This window comes from Ctenopharyngodon idella, chromosome 11, assembly GCF_019924925.1.
Source record: "Ctenopharyngodon idella isolate HZGC_01 chromosome 11, HZGC01, whole genome shotgun sequence".
Classification (NCBI taxonomy): Eukaryota; Metazoa; Chordata; class Actinopteri; order Cypriniformes; family Xenocyprididae; genus Ctenopharyngodon; species Ctenopharyngodon idella.
In genome coordinates, this window is record NC_067230.1 from 6617369 (window position 1) to 6638809 (window position 21441).

A 21441-nucleotide genomic window follows, 5' to 3' on the forward strand; every position below is an offset into this window, starting at 1 on the left:
TGAGTGAGCACATTTTACACCAAGAAATGAATTACATTGTTTTGAAAAGAATAATATGTGCTGTTATAAGCAGAAATTACATCTTAATCTCGTTTCATTACTCTGGGGTTATTTGGATCACAAGCCTCTGCTATTGATTGTGAAGCCACAAGGGAAAAAAGACCCATGGCAGGCTGTCACACATTATTAAAGATGCAATCCTTGATTTAAATAAATATAAAACAGACCTCCTTAACTCATTTCAAGCTCAATTAATGTTTATAAGAAAAAAAAACTACAATCATTTTTACTTTTCAATAAGAGCAGCTGATGACAATGCACGCATTTAAAAGGACATTTGACTAAATCAGTCTTTCATTCTCCCTTTCCTGATCTCTCTATACATTAAGGGTCCGATTTTGAATCTACCACCCAAGGAGGCTTCTCTGAATACAGATGCTCATGCATATTAATGAGCGAGGCCAGCTGGCTTCTTGTCGTTGGTGATCCCGATCACCATTGAAATGTGTGGTCAGTGACTCCACCAACCATCCTCCAATTAAATGATTCAGCGGAGCCTCTGCCGTGAATTTCGCTGGTACAGTGAACTGATTGTGTCCGTAATACACTGCAGGTACCAAAACTGCAGAGGTCGATACTACTAGATTTTGTGGTTCTCAACTATTTCACAACTAAAAGTAATGTGAAAAAATATGCATACAAGTTCTCAAAAATCAATCAGACAGTGAATCTGAAACACAATTTAGTACCATCAATACTGAAAAAACATCAATTTTTTTTTTTTTTTTTTTTTTTTTAGTAAAGCATCACTAGCAGGTACTTATTACCATGATTGATACCACAATCGTAATGGAATTTTTATAAAAGTGATATAACTTTATAACACATAATATTACGTTTGGCATAACAACATCCCAACAGCAGGCTTTTTAACTGAAAAATAAATTGAAATGAACTGTGACTAAAGAATAATCAAATTGTGATTATTTCCCAAACAAACCACACAAAAGTCCAACATTTTCATCTCAGACCTCACCTCAAACTGTTTTACCACATCCTCGAAAGCTTTACTCTGTCTACAGCTCTCCTCCAGCAGTGACATGCTGCGGTCATAGTCTGAGATGTAGGTCGCAAAGGATGAAAACTCAGCCCGGCGCGTTAATATGACATCAACCACTGACGGGCTGTCCTCCCTGAAGACGAATGGGAAACAACAAGAACTTTTCAGAGGGCATCCAAGGACATTCATGATGGCATTATAATGGATTATGTTACTGTAACATCACATGTACTGCTATGAAAGAGATAAGAGATCTATGTGTGTAAAGTAAGCAAGAATACATCAGCTTGTCCAGTGGTGTGCAGTAGTGTTCTGAAATGAGGCAAAGTCCCTTAAGATTTTAAAATTTTTTATTTTTAAAAAAAAATCAAATGTACATTTATGTCCTGGTTACACTTAATGTGGTCACATTGTCAGGGTTAAATAAACATTACTTTACATATCATAATATATATATATATATATATATATATATATATATATATAAAAATCTGTTTTGTATTTTTACATTAATGTTCTATTTATTAAAAATCAAGTATAAATATTTTTAAGCATTTTTACATTTTACTGGGTAAACACTGGTCACAGACATGAAGTTGTACCTTGAATTTCACAAAGCTGAGTGCTCACAACAAAATAAATAAAAAAAATCCCCCAGTTATCATGTTTTTATGCCCTTTCAAGTTTGATTTTGACGTGACGTAAAGCGGTCATAACTAAATGGGAAAGTTGTTTACTTACTTTTTAATTAGTCTTCCATTCAGACTGATTCACAAACGCACACAAAAACAAGAGGATTTGCACGAGGAGGGATTTACATGAACCAATCATATCGAACCATAATCAATAATAGCGCAATTGCCTCCTCTCATGTGACTTTCCCCCATTCATTCTCAATTAAGGCCCCAATATACTTCAAGCTAAGTTGAAGAATGAACTGTAATGACGTCATTTAGAACAAAATCAGGCCAAAACGAAGTTCGTTTTGGGAGTTTGAAACGGCTTGCAAAAGCCAACTTTCCAGAAAAGTTTGCTCCAGCTGTTAACACACTGGTCCGTGGCGATTGCATGGGCCTTCTTTTTTTACGTGGAACTCTTCTCTGGTTCATTTCTTCTGTTGAGTCCGTCAAGGTCAGATGTCCGTGAGTAAAAATTAAATTGCACTTCTGATGAAATTAGAATTTTTGCTTTCTTTAAAAAATGCTTGCAATTATTTGAGGAGGCACTGCCTCCCTTGCTTTCTCAGAGGAAACACCCGTGAGCGTGTCTATATTAGCATGTGGCTCAGGTGGGAGATGGATAAAGTAGATGCGGAGTGCATGCATTAACACCTTGTAAATGATGCACATGTTATATATAACATAAGTATGGACTTTTTATGGAATGTCAGGCTATAAAATGTGTGCATAAGCATGTGTATATTTTGTGGATGTTGATGTGCATTAGTATATTGTGCATCAGTGTAATGTGCTTGAGTATGTGTGTTCTCACCACTGTTTAATGCGGGTCTCCATCTCATTGAGGATCTCATTGTGCAGATGGTAGGCCTGAGGAAGAGTGCTCAGGATCTCGTCCAGCTTCCCATTTTCTAACAGAGGTTCCTCATCATTTCCTACTGCTGACTCCACTGCTCCCCTGAAGTCCTGTAAGAAAAGTGGGTTGGTGTGAGGAATCAAATATCAAATATTTCAAAACAATTTTTAAATAATGTTTTAATAATTATGAAATATTTTGGATCATTTGATGATTTCAGCTGCCAGTAAAAGTGTACTAGTGACATAATTGATCATGTTTAAATTCATTCCACTTTGCCCCCAAAATCACCGTCTGTATTAATAACAGTGACAAAAGAAAAAGTTGAAACAAACAAAATGCAGAGAACTTCTGTCACGATTAGCCTCACACACAGGGATGATGACAGATATTGAAGAACAACAATTGGGAAGTTTATTGTAAGAATCAGAACACAATCTAATGCAGGTAAGAACTGAAGAGATGGGTAATTAGCAACAATGGAGACTTTAGCTGCTTTTCCACCGAAATTGCCCTGGAACAATTCCATCGCGGTGTAAAGTACCGTGAAGATTAATTCTGGTGACGTAGGACTGTGCGTGACTTTTCAGTTCCAGTTGGATTTTGTCCTCCGCATATAAGCTTAATAAAGCCTGAACCTCATCGTCGGTCCATTGGTCATTTTTTTTTAACTCCATTGTTGATTCGAAAAGCAAACAACTCTTACTGCACACACCGCAACACTTTTAAAAATAGTGGTTGAAATAAAATGCTGCGTGTAGTCAACCAATCAAAATGCTGCGTGAACTCAACCAATCAGCATGTTCAGCACCCAAGTCCCACCCCCGAATATTCCCGAACTTAAACTGTACTACTCTGCGAGCAGGTACTTTCTGAGGGGGACATTTTTTACCCAGAACTTCATTTAGACCCTGGTCCCTGCGGTCGAACACACCGAGTACCACCCCAAAGTCCCTAGTTCCTGGGGAAAGTTCCGCGGCTTTAGATGATGATAACTGTATTTGTCTTACAGATTGTCAAGGCATACACAACCACAACTGAGCCGACGAGAAGAGGAGATGACTTGGAAGACGAGGAGATGACTTGGATGACTGAGAGATGACTTGAATAACTAGGAGATTACTTTGAATTGACTTGGAGCACAGCAACAGCGTTGCAGAAGATTACAGAAGATTACAGTAGTATTTTCCCAGGTAAAAGAGTCTGTGTTCTCTTGACGAAGCCAGACAACTAGTGATGGTGTGTGTGTTTGTGGGTGTGTGCTTTACAGTGCTTGTGATAAAGGCTGATGAGTGGCAGGTGCGCGTGGTTAGTACTCTGGTGACTGTGAAGGCTGAGTATGGCTGTGTCCTAATTCAGCTGCATCCTTTGAAGGCCGCGAAGGTCAGACTGAACATTGTTAAATGGGACAGTCTAGCCTACGGAGGACTGTTCTTGTCGCCTAGGAACTGTGACAGCTGCCGTTGATGAGTGGCACTAACGTTTGTACTGGACTTTTTTTGGACTGGCTAATAGGTTAGAGAGTCGAACTTGTAACCCGAAGGTCCCGGGTTCAAGTCTCAGTACCGGCAAGAAATGTAGGGTGGGGGAAGTGAATGAACAGCGCTCTCTTCCACTCTCATTACCCACAACTGAGGTGCCTTTCAGCAAGGCATCTAACCCTCAATCGCACCCCAGGCACTGCAGCAAAAATGGCTACACCATACTTGGCTACACGTCACATCACTTTTAATTTTATATTAAACTGTCTGAAAAAACAGGGTTCACAAACTGCCTAAATATGATCACCACAGTCCATTTCTGCATATAATAAAGAGTATAAACTATATACAATCACATCTTAGCAAGGTATGTCAACATTTGAACTGATTCAAAGTTTTTTTTTATATTTGTATCATTAGATATTTGATTAAGTTGAAACCCAGTACTTATGTTTAAAAGTGTAAATAGGCAATTTCTCTCAAAACAAACAATCCTGTCGTCACTGGTGCACAATGAATTCTGGGGTAGGTAAGTCCATCCATCTGTTGTAGCCTTCATTTCATGGGAAACAAAGGATGCAATTTGAAGGAGCCTTCGAATTAAGACAGCCTTCATTGCGCCGCGGTGACGCAATCGGCCTTCGAAGGACACAGCCTCTAAATTAGGACACAGCCTGAGTGAAGTAGAGCCTGACGTGCTCGTGACAACTATACCAACTCCCTTAGGCTTCCGTGCAAATGCATCAAATAATCTGTACTTGTCCTCTCCTGCCTCTGAATTGAACTATGACCACATTCATCCCTCAGAATGAGCTTCCAGGCTTAAGCTACTGGATTGAGCTCCAAGCAGCCTGCGCACGAGCCTCCAGCTTTGACACAATATTCGCCCACAATACCAACCGTCAGGGGAACATGTTATTAGTTTCTGCTGAATATATTTGTTTTGGCCATAACAGACAGTTAAATTGAGTGGTCATAAGCTGGCCTGTTCGGGGACCACTAGCCTGATGGCTCACAATCCATAGAGGATTTATTTACTTGACCCATTATACATACAGATGTCATGTACCTTATTAATCGCTAGGAAGGGGTAAAATCTGCTCTCAAATGTCTTCACAGGCAAAGCCATGAGGGAATGTGTGTCCGTTATGAGGAAAGTGATGACATAAAACAAAATCCGTCATGCATGCGCACACAGATGTGTAAGCGGTCATGCTGTGAGGTGATACGCTGAAATTCCTTTCTGAGCTTCACAAATGAATCAATGTGTATCGATCGCAGCCGTGTCGGCATTTGTCAACGCTCTCATAAATAACTCAGTGATGTTATACAGTCCTCTTAGATGCTATGAAACTTGTTTCCTCCGATAGCATCTCAATAGCTGAAACTCCCAGACAACTTTCCAAATGTTCATTGTAATGAAATTGCTTTGTTTTACAGTTGCCTTCTTAAGACTCATTACACTTGTATTGCTTTCTTACAGTTAATCTAGAGTCAGATGCATAAATCAAGACACAGGAATGAATCGGCTGTTAGGAGATACTTGTCTTATTGTAATTGTTTATGCTTCTGCATGCTTTTCATTTCAGGCTAAAAACCAGAAAAAATGAAGCAATTTTTCAATCACATGCCTAGTCACATGCCTAGAAACCTGCCCTACAATTAAAAGCATAACTTCCCATTAAGGACAGGTTTTGGAAATTCTATGTATTTTGCTGTTATTCAATATCAAACAATGGAACAATATGTTCTGTCCTGTAGCGTTATGATAGAGGAATCTTTCCCTTTCAGAGTACACAAAACAGAAATAGGGACAGAGAGAAAGAGAGAGAGAGAGAGAGAGAGAGAGAGAGAGAGATAAATAAAAATGACAAGGGAGAAAGAATGAGAGGTTAGGCAACCAGGGAAAATATTTTTACTTAGATGTCGCTAAAATTTGTAATGAGAAATTGAAAATTAAATGAGACAACCACTGACAAAGTAGGAGTATGTAGCTCTAAGATGAATTGGATAAATTTGGACAGCATAGGACAGATAATTTAGTCTTGAAAGAATATGAGAAATGTTTGAATTCATGTTGAAATCACTGCTTAAAGGATTAGTTCACTTTCAAATGAAAATTACCCCAAGCTTTACTCACCCTCAAGCCATCCTAGGTGTATATGACTTTCTTCATTCAGATGAACACAATCAGAGAAATATTAATAAATAAATAAATAAATTCTTGAGTAGAATACTAAAGGTGGTCTGGCAGAAGCTAGATATTTTACTTCATAACTTGTTAAATATGGATATTTATTTTACACAAACGCATCGCTTCGCTTCAGAAGGCCTTTATTAACACCCCGGATCTATGCGGAATATTTTTATGATGGATGGATGTGTATGGAGGCACTTTCTTCAGCTCATACTCGTTTGGTAACGCTTACTGCCATTATAAAGTTTGGATGCGTCAGGATGTTTATTAATATTTCTCAGATTGTGTTGATGAGAAAGAAGAAAGTCATATACACCTAGGATGGCTTGAGGGTGAGTAAAGTGAGGGTGAGTAAGCTTTTGTTGTGTTCATGAGAAGAATTGTACATTGTTGAATAATGACATTGCCTCCCTGTGTGTGAGAACGGAAGTGATGCGTAAACAAGATGGATGAAGTTCGCTACTCCTGTCTTGTGTGCTTCATTGTTTTATAACTCCTGACAGATACCACAGCTATTTTTCTCAGGAGAAAAATTTGAGAAGCAGGAGACTTAAGGAAAAGTCTCCGTTTGATCTTACTGCTTTTAAAGAGAAACAATATATATTATAGAGATCTCATATGTCAATTTTCTTTTACAGATGGAAAGCATTCGCTTTGTTTTGCTTCGTTTCCTCAGCCTTTTCATCTATAGGAAGACAGTACTGTCCTGTAACTTTAAGAGATGAACCTAAACTGCACAAATCCCCATGCAACTGTGGGGAGGGTAACACCCTCAAAGTCACCGTTGACAGCAGCCAAACACTGATTTAATGATGTCATAGTGGACAGAAAATCAAGGTGACTCAGATCCTCAAACTCATTAGCATTCAGAACAGAACTGGGAGCGTGATTAATGACATCTTTATCTTTTCCACATACCCACTAATTGTTAAATGCAGTATAAATATTTATAGCACATCAATATCAAACTAAACGTTCTCCCAAACGAAAGCTAGACATGAAATACTACTGCAGCACTTGTGCTGATGTGCCTATTCATTTTGCTCCATTCAAAATCCATCCCGCTTATGCTGCTCAATGCAAATCTACGGCATTATGTACGAATAGGGGAACTATAATTACAGTCTACTGTAATACAATACACCATATGCATACGAGACACACAGGCATGTATATGATTAGCATTCTTTAGTCGTTAATAGGACGGCGACTATGGCTTATTTTATTCAAATGAGGCAATTAAAATGGTGAATATGAAGTATAGTAATTTACATGAGGTACGCCGTATAAAGAACTTTAGTTCCCGCTGGATTGTGTTAAATTGCTCCTTCAGCCCTGCCTCGACTTGATAATTGGGATACATATTGTATTAATCATGAAAACATAAGCGCTAAATCTGGTTATGAGGTAACAGTCTAGAGGACAATGTTTAAAACAATAGGTTTTCTTCTGGCTAATTCCATCACTCTCACAGACTCTGCTAGCCATGCACAAACACACAGCCCTAGGGAACCAGGTTAGAAAGACACTCTGGCTGTCAGAAAAGGAGAGCTAATGAAAACAAATGATAACATGAATTGGACACAGTACATCACAGAGCAATATTAAGTACAGCGTAAAGAGCTGATGCATTCAGACAAACAGTAAAACTTCTACTAGACATCACTGAGATATAGGAAGCAACTAATGTCTTAATGAAAACCTAAGAAAAGAAAGAAAAGAAAAAAGGGTAATTTCAGCCATAAATGAAAATTCTGTCTTTTTTTTTAATCCATACAATAAAAGCAACCTGGTCTCATAGGAAAGACGTACTTGTTGGAACGTTTTCGCGAGTCGCCAAAATATGTACCAATGCGTACGTATCACTGCAGTTTCGATGTGAAATGTCCACTGAGTGGCGCTAAAAGCGTGTTCATTTTTTTTGCCGGAACAGATAAACGTGAACATGGTACGTTTTTATGACATTGGTTTTTATACGAATCACCGAAGTTCTGATTTGAAATTTGCACTCCATTGCGTTTTAAAATAACGTACCATCAACACTACACCTAAACCTACCAAATAGTGTTAACAAAAGCAAATGTGACATAAAAAGCATCCGTCATCGTGCCGTTTTAGCTTGTTTAGATCTTTAGGTTCCAGGGTTTTTTGGACTCCATTCACATTCATTGTATGTAGAAAAACATTTTAAACATTCGTCAAAATACTTTTTTGGTAACACTTTATTTTACAGTGCCTTTACACGTTATAATGCCGTTACACATGTTACATGTAGTTACTATAGTAATTACAATAAATTGCACTTAATTACATGCAACTAACCTAAACACATCCTAATCCTAGCCATATAGCAAGTACATGTAGTTAATTATTATTAACTAGTACTTAAATGTATAATTACACTGTAACACGAACACCTTAAAATAAAATGTAACCCTTTTTTGTGGGTTCAGCAGTAAGAAAAACTGTTTTATTTGTAGTCTGTATGAATTAAATCTGTATGATTTATGGAACGAAATGAGGGTAATGTTGACAGTGATGACAGAATTTTAATTTTTAGGTGAACTATCCCTTTATAACTCAAAAAAGTGAAGGAAGTTCAGTAAATTCACTCACGTTGATAAATTATTTGGGGCTTATTACCAGAACTGACATGTTTTCATGTTTATAAGTGACGAGGCTCATGAGAAGATACCCAAAACAAAGGCCTGGTGCGTAGGTACTGCGTCACTCACAGGCTGACTTTTTCAAGACAAGGTTGTCAAGGGCAGGAAGTCTCAGTTACTGAAACAACACTGATAAAGGTTTGCTAACCCCCCACCCCGAGTGTGTGTCTTTCAATGTATGCGATATGTGCATGTAGGTGCATTTGCAATTGGCTGCCAAGATCAGGTAGTGACATCAGAACAACAGATCTAATTTAGGAGCCTTTCTATGGGACCTTTGCATCTCTCATGAGAACAAATCTAGATGCTACATAGTTTCAAAATTCATTCCTTCATCTATGAGTTTTGCCCATGCAAAACTCATTAAAAATAATGCTATGGCAGGGCTAGGGTGGTTTCCAGGGTGTTGCCAGGGTGTTGCTATCTGGTTACTAGAATGGTTCTTACTTATGCATTGCTTAGTTACGAATGTGCTCTGGTCCGAATGCCTTAGCAAGAAAAAAAAAAAATGCATACCACTCCTCAACAACATGCATGACTTTAGGTATCATTCATGTCTGTACTAGCACCCTAAGTATGAGCAATGGTAATAATGGCGCTTGCCTTAACAATCAGCTAATAAGGTTGCATTCATGACCCACATACTGACTGGTAACATAGGATTGTTTTTAACATCTCTGTGATGTGTATACATTGCCAGAATGTATTTAGTGGCTTTACCCTATTCATATATCATACTCTACTAATTAGGATTGTAACGGTACATGTATTCGTCCCGAACCGTCACTCTCAACCAGTGTTTCAAAGATATGAATAAAACAGCTTGAGAATAATATCTTATGTAGCATTACATTTACCTCAGGCAAGTCATTTTACAGCATGTTAGTTAGCTAGAGAAATGAACTCTAAAGGGGAATATTTCGTATATGCACTATATTATCTTATATATTCATTGTATTTACTTAACCTGTTAGTAATGTCTTGATTATTTAATGTATGTTTAAATAAATTTGTCATGAAAACAAGTTATGACAGCCACTTTGTAAATTATTATATTTCTTTCTTTCTTTTTTCTTTTCTTTTTTTTTTTGAGTGTCGATTATTACATCTAAAAATAAATAGTAACTGAATTTAATAGTTTGGACTCTGTTGTTAATTGTAACCTTTAATATTATAGTAATGTGCAAGAAAGGGCTCCCTGTATATAGTTTACAGCATTACCTGAGATAGATTTTTTTTATCCTTAAGAAAATTTTAATTGAATTTATCTAAACATAGAGACACATTTGTTCAAAAACAGTTTAATAAAAAATTTATAAAAGTTTTCTCCCCCCTGCTGTACCAAACCCGTACCAAACCGTGACTTCAAAACCAAGGTACATACATGTTTGTGTACCATTACACCCCTAATACTAATAGATAAGTTTATGTGTATACAGTAATAAACATAAAACTCTGTTATAAAGCCCTGTGAACACAGAGATTTGTCAGGGTGGAAGGATTTACCAGCCATCATTTTTTTTTAGGTTAGCACAAACTTCATTTACACGACTGTTCAAAAGTTTGGGGTCAGTAAGATTTTTTAATATTCTTCTGCTCACCAAGACAGCATTTATTTGATTACAAATACATTAAAAACAGTAAATTGTGAAACACTGTAACAATTTAAAATAACTGTTTTAATATTAGTGCTGCTTAATATTCTTGTGAAAACCATGATACATTCTTGGATGAATAAAAAGTTTTTATTTGAAATAAATATCTTTTGTAACATTATAAAAGTCTTTACCGTCACTTTTGGTCAATTAAATGCATCAGTGCTGAATAAAAGTATTAATTTCTTTAAAAAAAAATCTTACTGACCCCAAACTTTTTAACAGTATAGCGCAGGGGCAAGTTCGGTCCTGCTAAACTCTACAGGACAGCGGCTCTCTAGGACCGAACTTCCCTACCCCTGGTATAGCATATGCAAAAATCTCATCTATGACCATTGCAGTTCAACCAGTTATACATTTAAATATATATTAAAAAAAACATACCTCTTGAAGAATCTTCAGAGCCTTCACGTGTCTGTAGATAATTGAAAAGAGTTGACATTACATGTATTGTAATATTATTGTAATACAATTGTGTGACACTTAAAGACACAGCACAAAAACACCTGTCCAATTCTGTCAAGCAGATATATCCCTGATCATCCAAGTGAAACCAACATTTACACAGCCGATTTATGCAGTCAGTTGAGATACATAACAAATACATTTGAAGGGCTTAGGGGGAAAAGCAGGCTTGCTTAGATACTGGATCACATTTAATAAATCTACACGCTTAATGATTCATTGAGGCGCTGCTGAAATGCAATATCTTAAGTCAGACAGTCCAGTAATAGGCTGTCAGTTTGAGTATCAGAGGAGCTGTTGAGTGAACAAGAATAGACAGTGATAAAGATGTGGACAGGGCCTGGATAAAGAAGATCCCTAAAGGACATCACATGAGACACAATTGGTCTGTATCTGGAATGTGTTCAATCCAGACAGAGACAAACACTTACTCTCTTTCCGAGTCCACCAGGTCTTTGGCAACATAGTAGGCTCTGGATCTGCCATCAATCTGAGAGTGACAGAAAAGAAAGCCATGAGAGATAAATGAAGAGACCCAGTGTTTAAAGAGTTCAAGTACACAGTGCAGTACACTTGCAGCTTTCAGTTACAACACTTAGTAAAGAGAAATAAATAGATGATATTAACATATAAATGTATTGATAGATACATATATGAAGATGGAGTGAGAAAGGGATGGACGTTCTGATCTAAATTCTCATTCAATCCTGTCAAAAGAAGACTGATTATTTCATTAAAGCACAACGTAAATGAGAAAGCTTTCCTGGACATGCCGCTTTAAGCACAGATGCATTATGGATGAGAGGCTGCGTTCATGGCAAGCACAAATCCACCATTGATTTGCAAGCTAATCACAGCTGTCTGAACACGAGTGTTACTACTGAATGGACATATTTAGGAGAACATGACTGCGTGACTGGAACATAACTGCTAATACTGATGAACTACATATCCATGTTTAGATTTTAATAGTTTTGCGAACATAAAAATCCATAACAAAACAAATTGTAATGTGCAGCTGGCTTTTTTCCAGCTTGTTGTTGTGCCGGGATAGGTTACTCCCAGATATTCTTTTCTTTTTTAAGATGAAGAAAACAAGGAAGCAGGCATCACAAGGCCGGGGCCCCGGCTGATATTACAGTGGCAGAGGGAAGGGGTGGGGTCCGACTCTCACTAGAGCGTTAAACTGACTGCCAGGAGATGTATGAATCTGGATCTCAGACAATTGCACACGCAGGGAATTCCACTTCAACAGGGAGGGTCCTTGTTTTTACCTACTCTAGCATGCAAAGCTGTGATTATTTGGGTAACGGTATAAGGGAAGGTTATAAGAGGTACTGTTGTAAAAGTGTATACAAGGTCGGAAAGTGTAAGATTAAACTGTCAGACATTATTTTTGTGTGCTATAGACCTTATGAGCCAGAGAAACAAGCGCACCGCCATCTTTATAATATTGTCTTTGAACTTCTGCTTTTGCGGTAGCTCTGTATATTTCTATGGCATCGCTGTCAACGAATAATTAGCTGGTGAAGTGGTTTTACTTGTTGTAGAGTTAATGAAAGTTATCGTGAGCATTGTAATGTTTAAAGCAGATGTCTTAACAAATGTCAGTAGACCCAGAAGATTTTAAAATGAGCAGTTAATTCATAAATACGTAAGATTGCTGTGGAAATACAAACTGGAAGACAACGAGCACGGCGCTGAAAAGGGGCGGGGCTACATAAGGTCTATAACAGGGGTTTATGAAAGTTTTTGATATAAAGGACAAACAAATTATGATTTTTAAGGGATAGTTCACCCAAAAATTAAAATTCTGTCATTAATTACTCACCCTCATGTCGTTCCAAACCCATAAGACTTTCGCTCATCTTCGAAACACAAACGAAGATCTTTTTGATTAAATCTGAGAGCTTTCTGTCCCTCAATTGACAGTGTACGCAACTGACACTTTGACGCTTCAAAAAGTTCATAAAGAGATCGTAAAACTAATCCATATGAATAAAGCGGCTTAGTCCAAATTTTCTGAAGAGAAACAATCAGTTTATATGATGAACCGATTGATTTTAGGCTTTTATTCATATAAACATTCATCAACTCGCACATCAGTTGTGGTAAATGGAAGCTCAAGCATGTTTGCTTGATGTGCGAGAACCAGTGAGGTTCGTTCTCATGTGCTACGCAGCACGTTTGAGCTTCGGCAAGAGGTTTGTTCTCACGAGTCAAGCAGGTTCGTTTAAGCTTCTGTTTATGTTCGCTGATTGCTTTATATGTTAATAAAAGCCTAGATTAAATCTGTTCATATATAAAGCGATCGTGTCTCTTCAGAAAATTTGGACTAAACCACTCAATTCATATGGATTATTTTTATGATCTCTTTATGAACTTTTTGAAGCTTCAAAGTGTCATGCGTAGCTGTCTATGGAGGGACAGGAAACAAACGTGTTATGGGTTTGGAATGACATGAGTAATTAATGACAGAATTTTCATTTTTGGGTGAAATATCCCTTTAAGCCTTCTTAAAATAAAAAAATAAAAAATAAGCAGCTAAATATGTTAAAACATGTATGTTAATGTTAAAGAAACCTCATGATTCAATAATGATTCAGAGGGTTGCGATGCGATGATAAAATGACTATCGATGCATATTGATGCATCTTTTTTTTATACAAGATTTAGTTTTTCTCACTGTGTGACTACTTGGTACTTTTTAAAGCAAATTATTTGTAATGATTCATAATGAATTTACTTCCAAATTTATTATATTTATTACATTAAATATTGTATATTTACATTGTATTAAGATTTTAAAATACTGTATTAAGAAACTGCCTATAAGTACAATCAGTTCTTGAAAGAATACATATTGTAATAACTTGCACTGAAATAAATCAGGAATATTTCATTTCTGTAGACTCCTAGGCCCTGATTTTGAAATATACTACCGTTCAAATGATTGGGGTCAGCAAGATAAAATTTTTTTTTAAAAAGTCTCATTACTCCAGTCTTCAGTGTCACATGATCAGAAATCATTTTAATATGCTGATTTTGTGCTCAAGAAACATTTCTTATTATTGTAAATGTTGAAAATAGTTGGGTTGCTTAATATTTTTGTTAAAACTGTGATACATTTTTACAAGAATCTTTGAACAGCAGTTATTTGAAACAGAAAATGTTCAATATAAATGTCTTTACTATCACTTTTGATCAATTTAATGCATCCTTGCTGAATAAAAGTATTAATTTCTTAAAGGTGCTGTATGTAATTGTTTTGACTGTACTAAAGCATAAATATACACCATACTATGTTTGCAGAGATTTAGGAAACATGCTAAGTTCAAATACTTGTTATTCAGAAAAACAATGTCTGTTTTTGTTTTGGTCTGTGTGAATCCACCCACTGCTAATTTACCCAATAGTATCTAACACCCCAGATTGCCATTTGGTGGAAGACACAGCATATTGCAGCAATGAAAGCCAGCAGATGAACTGGGTCAGAGAATGCAGATTCTACAAGAACAAAAAGCATCGGGATCCATCTCAGGGCTCAACACTAAGGATTTTTTCTACTGGCCCGGTTGGGCCAGTGGTTCAAATTTTTACTTGCCCCGCCAAAATTTTCACTTGCCCCACAACAAAACATTAATAAAGTAAAAGAAAAGAAAATGGGCCTATAAAATAAGCCTAGTTATTGTTTTTGTTGTTTTTGATACATGTAACCTTAATAAATAGGGTTATCACACCAAAAGCTACTAGATTAACTCACTTAAATTTTAAATATTGTTAGACAAATAAACAGTAAGTAATAAAATAGTAACAAATAATCAAATTGAGTAATAGCAAAAATAAAAACAACAGAACAAACATATAAATGAAACAAACGGTGCTTTTCAAGTTTTTCATGTAGGTTTAAACAGGAGATTTTCAGGTACAGAAATTTAGTGTATAGCTAACTATGTAACTATTAAACTTTATTAAAGTTAATCAGTCAAGAGCAGTTACAGATGCATAAATAATGTTTTGAAATGTTGAAAATATAAATTGTTAAATACTGTTATTTGAAATTATTTTAAGAATGAAAAGACACTTGAAACGTGAAATTAAACCCGTCAGTAGGTGGCAGCGAATCACTGTTAATGAGCGAGTCATTGAGATTCAAACGATTCATTCAAACGGCTGATTCATTCAGGAAGTGTTGCTCAGAAACGCAAAACAATTCTGTGTGGACTATTTTCGTAGGCCAAATAGAGTGAAACAGGCGATTTGATGTCTAAAATGTAAGTCACTTGATATTAAGTTCTTGTTCTTTAAACTGTACGCTGCATAAAATCAATATCACATTTGTAATCGTGCTGATATTTGGAGAAAAACGGCGCTCTTTATTTAATATTGGTTAACCACATTAAATTATATAAATATGAAAGATATACAGGGTCATTTTTGCCACTTATCTTGAATTCTGGGGCATTGTAAAGGCATTTTAGTAGACTAAATCACGCAGTGAAAGCGTAAATTCTAAATATGCACGCCGCACGCGCACAAGTCTAACCTACTAGACTACGCACTCAATGGGTGTTTTGTTTGGTTTTTGTGAAGTGAGGGACATACTCAATAATGTCATATTGTTAAATCAACAATTACGATATCATAGACTATATATAACGCACACCCTACAGCACTGGCCCGATCGGGCAAGTGACCGTTCCGTCTACTGTCCCAAGTGTCGTTCACACTGGCCCCTGGCCATCGGGCAGTCCTTATTGTCGAGCCCTGCATCTAAAAAAGCTCTATGACCAGAGGCATATTAAAACACATATTAAAATGCAGATAAATATACAGTGTAAGGCTTGTCGCTTTCCATTGTCAGATGCTCTTGTTCCTGTTGCATATCCTCAATCTGGCAACCTGTGTGAGCACTGAGTCCGAGGAGGAGGGGGCGGGGCAAACAACTCTATCCAATATTTTGAATTTGGACTGCACTATCCATTTTAACCACTAGCTGTCAATATTACATACTGCACCTTTAACAAATATAATCTTACCGATCAAACTTTTGAGTGCATGTACCACTACTAGTACACATTGACAAGCATTTGCAAACTGATACATTTATTAGCTGACCTGTCGGTCATGGCAGTGGTCTCCACAACCCTCCTCTTCTTCAGATGTGCGTCCATGATCTTCCTCATTGGACAGAGTGGCAGACACAGGACAAACAGGAAAAGGCTCAGTGTAGGCACTGAGAATAGATGAAAACATGAGAGAGAGAGAGTTCATTTGATGCACTATACTCATTATGGATTATTTAGTATGTATAGGCTTTTCACACAGTTATTCAAATTTAAATTTCGTTTTGAAAAGGTATTAGCACCAATTTTTATCTTGGTTTACGAGTCCCTGCTCTAGAGTTAATGCACATTGTACATGCACAGAAACTTTCATGAGCTGAGTTTAGTTTTCAGCCTTCATCCTAGATTAAAAATGTGTAAATTTACATTTAATCTCAATGATGCAAAGTCCACTGTCTAACAGAGCCCAGAGGAGAAACTAAACTGTTATGATCAGAACACTGCATGTGGCAAACCACAAACCAGCCAATCTCTCCATATCAAAAACAACGGAAAAAACTGTCTCAAAACAATGTTTTGTATTAGAGGGCACTTTGGTGTCCAGCAGAGCAGAAATTACCCTTTGCCAAGGAGAAACAAATTCCCCCTCTTCATTTAAACAAGACCTGGTGAGAATAATGCGTTTTTTCCTCCCCTGCTTCTCCTTACAGTAGTAACATGGATGGCTGGGGCCAGATTGCGAGGACATTTACGGTTGGGCATGAAGGGCTGGCTTGGTGAGCCTGTGGTGAGCACTTAAAGCCGGAAAGAAGATACAGCCCTGAGGATATGCAAATATGCACAATGAAGCTGCTTATATACTGTGGAGGACACACATGAGGGAAACTTTGAGTGCATTTGCGCTTACACTTATCTAGAGGCGACGGCAAGAATCTTTTTGACTTTTGCATTAATGGTTTTAATAGATTGTTGAACCGAATAAAATTTAAAAGCAATAAAAGTCAATGTGTGCATATATTGTCAGTCTATAAAAGGTTTAGAGGTGTTCAGCTGGGTGTCATACTACTCAAGGACATTGTACACTTCTGAAAAGCACACACACACACAATGTCTGGAGGTGGAAGTGGAAATTGCTCATTGCTCATAGCCAGCTGAACTGGGCGAGCTAAGGTGACAGTTCATTTGGAGGCCCCAGATGAAGCATATAGGAGCCTTCTGACAGGACGTCACTACAATCTTCAGTGATCTCACCAGCTGAGGACTCCATTTTCAGTCAAAGCGGCACAAGAGTTAGCAAAAGACAAAGCAAGCTGTTTCTTTTATCTGAAACACCTTTCAAATAAATTCAAACTGAAATTGCCCACATGCAGCTCAAAAACAGAGATATTTTTTATTAACACATCTAGTTTTCAGACTGGTATTCTGCTAAATTTATGGTAAAAAAAAACAGCAGCTGTGGTTGGCAAAAATTTACCGTAAAAAATACGGTAGCAACATTTTAGGTTTTACAGATTTAACTTAAATTAAACCGTAAAATACCGCATTATATTAACTGATACAGTATAATGTTAATTTACCAATCTATTGAAGAACTAATTTCTGTTTTTTGTACCTTTGTAATACACTGACAGCCACCAAACACAGTGGTGACGAGAGTCACATGATGAATCAAAGTTCATCACAAGCAGCTTTTCCACAAGCTGAGAAGGTAAATACTAATATATAGAAGGTGCACAGTGTCATTCGCACAGAACAGATACAAAACACCATCATGGTAACACACATGACATTAAAAAAATGAAATAAACATTAAATTAATAACATTGGATGTAACACAAAACCCTACTGTACATAACTGAGAAAAAACTAAGAAAAACTAAGAAGAAACAAGTTATTTCAATGAAAATACATCAAATGTGAAATGTCACGCAGGGAATTCTGGGAATGTCAATTTACATTTTTTTTTTTACTGTAAATTATACAATGACTTGTTCTTTTTCACTACCAAAAACTGTACATTTAACAGTAGTTTACTGTAAAATTACATTAAACGTATGGTTAGATCTATTGCGGTTATTCACCGTATATAGTACGGAAACATTCTGTTAACCAATTAACAGTTTTTCACCGTAGCATTTTTACAGTCTTTTACCGTTATAATCATGATCATTTTTACAGTGTATATGATTTGTGTCTTTTGCGTTGTGCTGAGGAGATTTTCACGACACAATACGCATTTTTTGTATGCCACTTTGGTGAAAAATAATTTAATAAATAAAAATTTTTTACACATTTTTTACAAATATTACAAAATAATTGTGTAAAGTGTGCATTAATCTTTGCCATCCTACTGTACATAATCTCTCCATCAGCCAAAAGTGATGATTTACACAATCCTCCTGGCTCTTCAACATTACCATTTATGAGAAGCAATTATAGAGCAAAGTACTTCTCTAAGCTGTTTGCTTTAAGGTACCCATGAGCTAAATTTACTGCTGAAAATTACAGAGAGACTGCAATGATTTCCTATAACACACCTATATGTCCTACTGCCTGATGCTTCCCTGAGGCTTGTTATATGTAATTCAATTGATTTAAACTCTTGATAATAAAATATACATTAGAAACCCCAGTGTTTCTCTGTCTGAATCTGTGTAATAGTGCTATTATAGAAGATAAGCATCGCTGAGATGACTTCATTACCAGACTTCATTTAACAAAACGTATTTGAATGCAGATGAGGAGAAAGTGAAGAACAGTTTGTGTGTTGGTTGAACTGAGAGATGTATATTCTTGCTTGGTTTTAGTTTGGGGGTGTTATTATTCAGAATAGACAGAAAAAGGGGTCTCCTTTTATTTTTAAATGGGATATTTGTTTATTTTGTCATCTTTTCAGAATCATTTAATTGATTTTAATGTTAAATAATGCTTTTAAATTCAGTTCAAAGGATCTGCTTTCTTACAAATATGCATTTCATTTTTACATTGTAAATATTATTCAAGTCAACCATTGGCCCCTGCCTTTACTGTAATATTAGAAAAGACATGGAGAAAGCTGGGAACGATGACAACAACAATATCTTTGTGGTAGCCTTACTTTCCTGACTGCCACACCTTGCCTTGTTGTTCGGGTCGCAGGGGAGTCTGTGAGATCGGTATTGCCTGTCTCCACCCCATCCCACTGACCCTGTCCCCTCGCCCTTGTGCTGCATTTCCTGTAAACAGCGGTGTGGAGGCTCATTGGCTGGGTGCGTCCACTCTTGGGATAACCTGGCAATGACCTGAGAGGCCCAGGCACCAGGCCCAACTCGGACCGGACCGGACCGGACCGGACCAGGCCAGACCCACACCCAACTTTTGTGAGCATAAAAATGCAGAAAGCATTCAGAACGTCCAGACGTGTTCTTTTTCTCTGAACTCTCTGAATGTATGTTTCAAACTGTCTTTCCAAATATCTCTTTTCCTCTTTTTTATATGTTTGTTGCTATATGCTTGCTGTTTGTTTGTTGTAATTTTCTTATTTCTTATTGTGCAATTTTCACATTATAATAATAATAATAATCAAGACGTATCAAGAAAATGATGTGTCAAAATCAATTCAAAATATAATATAATATAATATAATATAATATAATAATAGTGTTGCAAAGATCTCTAGACAACTGCCAGTATCTAAACGCACGAATGAACAAAAAATGAACTGAAACAAATAATTCTACATGAATACTTTTCAAAATAATCATTAAGAATATGAAATGTCAAATATTTCTATAATATAGGATGTTTAATAGTAAATATTATACACTACACTCTAAAAAATTCTGGGTAAAAAAAACAAGCCAAGTTGGGTTGAAAATGAACAAACCCAGCGATTGGGTTGTTTTAACCCAACGGTTGGGATAAATGTTTGCTTAACATGCTGGGCAGTTTTATTTAACCCAACTATTGTTTAAAAATTAATTATATGGCTGGCTTAAAAATAACCCAAAATAGGATGGAAATTAAAAATCAGACATAATTACTAGAGGCAACAATAATAATCAAAATGTGAACATTTATTAATAAGCAATTTAATAAATGTTTATTGTTTAATTATTATTCATTAAACTTATTAATAAATGTTCATTTATTAAACATTAATAAATGTTAATTTCCAACATACTTTGGGTTAAGCCATCAATACAGTAATATTTAAACAATAGTTGAGTTAAATAAAACTACCCAGCAGGTTGGGCAAACATTTAACCCAACCGCCGTGTTAAAGCAACCCAGTTGCTGGGTTTGTCCATTTTCAACCCAACTTGGATTGTTTTTAACCCAGCATTTTGTAGAGTGTATGGTTGGTATTTATAACTATAAACAAGGAGTTTCACATTCTCAATATCAATCATTCTCTCACACTACCCACTGTCCTGTGGGACCAGTAAAGAGTACAAAACATTTCTCTGATTGGCTTGGGCATGAAAAATATTCTTTCTTTATGCATCTGCAATCAATCACTGTCCTGTCACTGTGTCTCCATCCACCATAGTGGCAATGTCAATTTTTCTCTGCAGGCATTCAAAATACGACAAACAAAAACAGACAGAACATCAGCAGTGACGAAGGATTCTCTTGGGACACAAAGCGGCTAATGGTGCAGACACACAGACCCATTTGCAAACATGCAATGCTGTTAGATTGCACAATGAGTCAATAATGTCACCAGAAGAAAGGTCCCTGGCTCCCTTATCATCTTCTGAATAATGGAGGATGCCCAAAAGTGTGGCACATAAACACTGTGGCCAGGGGTAATATCCAAAAGTAGTGCGTATTCACACCATCCCTTGCAGGCTAGCACTCAAAGTAAGTCAATAACGATTTACTGGTAAAAGCTGAAAACACAGAGAGAAGTAAAAGACTGCAAATACTTACTCAGATTAGGATGAAAGGATGGTCACACCAAGCATGAATTTTAACCAAAAAATTATAATTTTCCAAGGAAAAAAACTACTGTATTTATGTGATATTTCTATATCAAGCTATCACTTCTAGTAATGGGTTTTATTTTGCATTAAAGCATGAAACCTGCACTGTCAGATAAAGTCACTATGAAATAAAAATGTCTTATCTTATTTACATCTTTTCTGTTCTCTGATACAATCATGAAAAATACCTTTTTCCAAAAACTGCAGAATGAATGTGAGTGATAAACAACGGAGAGACTAACAACAATACAAGCAATTCTGGAAATTTCCCTTGTGTTTCTCTGAAAATCTGATTAAAAAGCTACCCAGAGGCCACTTGAAACAGTCAGGGTCTTTGACTACATTGGAGGT

General features: G+C 36.6%; 1 protein-coding gene across 4 annotated transcripts in view; it reads right to left on the reverse strand.

The window, feature by feature from the left end:
* Positions 1-21441, reverse strand: part of fgd5a (FYVE, RhoGEF and PH domain containing 5a) — a 53716-nt gene that overhangs the window by 25052 nt on the left and 7223 nt on the right. For all 4 annotated transcript variants that reach the window (XM_051912569.1, XM_051912567.1, XM_051912568.1 and 1 more), the window contains exons 3-7: positions 16176-16293; positions 11489-11547; positions 10977-11007; positions 2552-2703; positions 1037-1193 (exon numbers count right to left, since the gene is read on the reverse strand). In XM_051912569.1, the coding sequence (XP_051768529.1) occupies positions 1037-1193; positions 2552-2703; positions 10977-11007; positions 11489-11547; positions 16176-16293 (517 nt within the window). The remainder of the gene's footprint in view (positions 1-1036; positions 1194-2551; positions 2704-10976; positions 11008-11488; positions 11548-16175; positions 16294-21441) is intronic.